Source organism: Sander vitreus, chromosome 23, assembly GCF_031162955.1.
Source record: "Sander vitreus isolate 19-12246 chromosome 23, sanVit1, whole genome shotgun sequence".
In the NCBI taxonomy this organism is placed as follows: domain Eukaryota; kingdom Metazoa; phylum Chordata; class Actinopteri; order Perciformes; family Percidae; genus Sander; species Sander vitreus.
Window position 1 is genome coordinate 23,556,409 of NC_135877.1, and position 2,500 is coordinate 23,558,908.

Genomic DNA, 2,500 nt, shown 5'->3' on the forward strand with positions numbered 1-2,500 from the left:
TGTGTGTGTGTGTGTGTTACCAGACTCCGATCTTGAGGCCTGTCTCTGGCTCCAGGTAGAAGTTGTGTGTGTGGTTCAGTCCCTGGTCCAGTGGTCTCTTCAGGTCGATGAAGTACGGCACCCGAACTGAGGAGGAGGTCACATGACACACTCCTGTTACACGCAGCCTGCCACTCACTCTCTGCCCACTTCCTGTTTCAGGTTTCACTTGTGTGTGTGTGTGTGTGTGCGCCTGTGTGTATATGTGTGTGTCTGTATATGTGTGTGCTTATGTCTGTATATGTGTGTGCCTGTGTGTGTATATGTGTGTGTGTGTGCAGAGTCTAAGTCCTTTTCAACGTCACATTTACAGAAAGAAACATCTTGGTTAAAGCTTCTTAAAATTTTTTTTTTGCAAAATACACAAAGACACTCCGATGTTTCTCCATCAGAAGAGGGAACTTTCTTTCTTTCTTTCTTTCTTTCTTTGGTTTCGATCACTCACCGAAGTTGAGGAAGACGAGTTTGGCCTGGATGGACGGACAGAGTTTGACGAGGAAGGGGATGGACACGTAGACGACCAGCAGCCACAACATCAACCTCTTCAGCTTCCCCAGCAGACCCAGCCTGGAGACGGACAGAAGACAGACACGTTACTGGGAGACCGACCCAGACCCAGATCCAGACCCAGAACCAGACACAAAGGTCCCTATCTTGCACCTGGCGCAGTGCAACGCAAAGCCCGACCCAAGTGTCTTTGCTAGTTTAAGACCGACCCAGTTGTCAGTTTCCCATCCAGCGCCCACGTCGTTTAAATAGAAAATGCACCTGCTTCCATCTGTGGCCCATGCTGGTCTTACAGGGAGGTGTGTTCAGGTGCATTCTGGGCGTGCTGGTCTTACAGGGAGATGTGTTCAGGTGCATTCTGGGCGTGCTGGTCTTACAGGGAGATGTGTTCAGGTGCATTCTGGGCGTGCTGGTCTTACAGGGAGATGTGTTCAGGTGCATTCTGGGCGTGCTGGTCTTACAGGGAGGTGTGTAAAGGTGCCTTCTGGGCGTGCTGGTCTTACAGGGAGGTGTGTTCAGGTGCATTCTGGGCGCGCTGGTCTTACAGGGAGGTGTGTTCAGGTGCATTCTAGGCGCGCTGGTCTTACAGGGAGGTGTGTTCAGGTGCATTCTGGGCGTGCTGGTCTTACAGGGAGGTGTGTTCAGGTGCATTCTGGGCGTATTGCTATCGTGAGGCAGTGGGAAGTGATGGCACCATTGATCAACAAAAACCTGGTCTAAAGTCAATAACGCAGCATTTCATTGTTTTTTTAACAGAGCATTAGTACAATGCTCCTAGGCTCGTGCACAGCACGTGCACACTATGCTTGTTACACACACAGGGACGCACAGCAGCACACACACACACACACACACACACACACACACACACACACACATGCAGAAGATTACAAATACAAATATTACGGTGCAAATCCTCCATCATAACAGCAATGCTCCAAGGTCCAAACGCGCCTGGCTTTTAAAGGGAATGGGAGATGATCTCTGATTGGTTGATTGCATGTTACGCCCAAAACACACCTCTGATTAATGAAGACACTAAGGTCAACCCTTTAGAACCATGACCCCGGCACACGGACCCTTTTTTCCGCCTTCAAACTAGCAAAAGTGGATTAGGACACGCCCTAAACACACCTGCACCAGGTGTTCACGCCGTGACCTTAGATCGTTAAAATAGGGCACAAATTGGCAGCAGGGGGGAGACGCCAAAAAACGCATCAGGCCTGCAGCAGGAAGTTGAGACCGACTCAACTTTTGGAGAAAGTGATGGCTGACATGTAGCCGGAGATCAGACTTGTCAGAGTGGTTTGAGTAGAGACGGTTTCGTCTTCTAAAGCTTCAAACACCTCAGAGGAAACGGTGAGACTTTATCCACAAAACATGAGACGTTTAAACCTTTTAGATGACACACAAACAGAGAGAGTCTGGAAGGTAAGAAAGACTTACATTACCAACATTTTAGGTCATATCAGATCATTTAGGATACTGGTATCTGGGTCAGAACAACTGTAATAAAGACATACGTATGTATGCATGTACATGTATGTGTGTGTGTGTATGTATGCATGTACACAAATGTGTGTATGTATGTATGCATGTACATGAATGTGTGTATGTATGCATGTACATGAATGTGTGTATGTATGTATGCATGTACATGAATGTGTGTATGTATGTATGTATATGTACATGTACATGTGTATGTATGTACATGAATGTGTGTATGTATGCATGTATGTATGCATGTACATGAATGTGTGTATGTATGTGTGTATGCATGTACATGTATGTGTGTATGTATGTACATGTATGTGTGTGTGTGTGTGTATGCATGTACATGTATGTGTGTATGTATGTATGCATGTATGTATGTATGCATGTACATGTATGTGTATGTATGTACATGTATGTATGTACATGTATGTATGCATGTACATGAATGTGTGTATGTATG

The 2,500-nt window shown here is 46.2% G+C and overlaps 1 protein-coding gene across 1 annotated transcript in view; it reads right to left on the reverse strand.

The window, feature by feature from the left end:
• Positions 1–2,500, reverse strand: part of abhd12 (abhydrolase domain containing 12, lysophospholipase) — a 32,325-nt gene that overhangs the window by 12,564 nt on the left and 17,261 nt on the right. Inside the window, exons 3-4 of the mRNA XM_078242870.1 lie at positions 485–606; positions 21–126 (exon numbers count right to left, since the gene is read on the reverse strand). Coding sequence (XP_078098996.1) covers positions 21–126; positions 485–606 — 228 coding nt within the window. The remainder of the gene's footprint in view (positions 1–20; positions 127–484; positions 607–2,500) is intronic.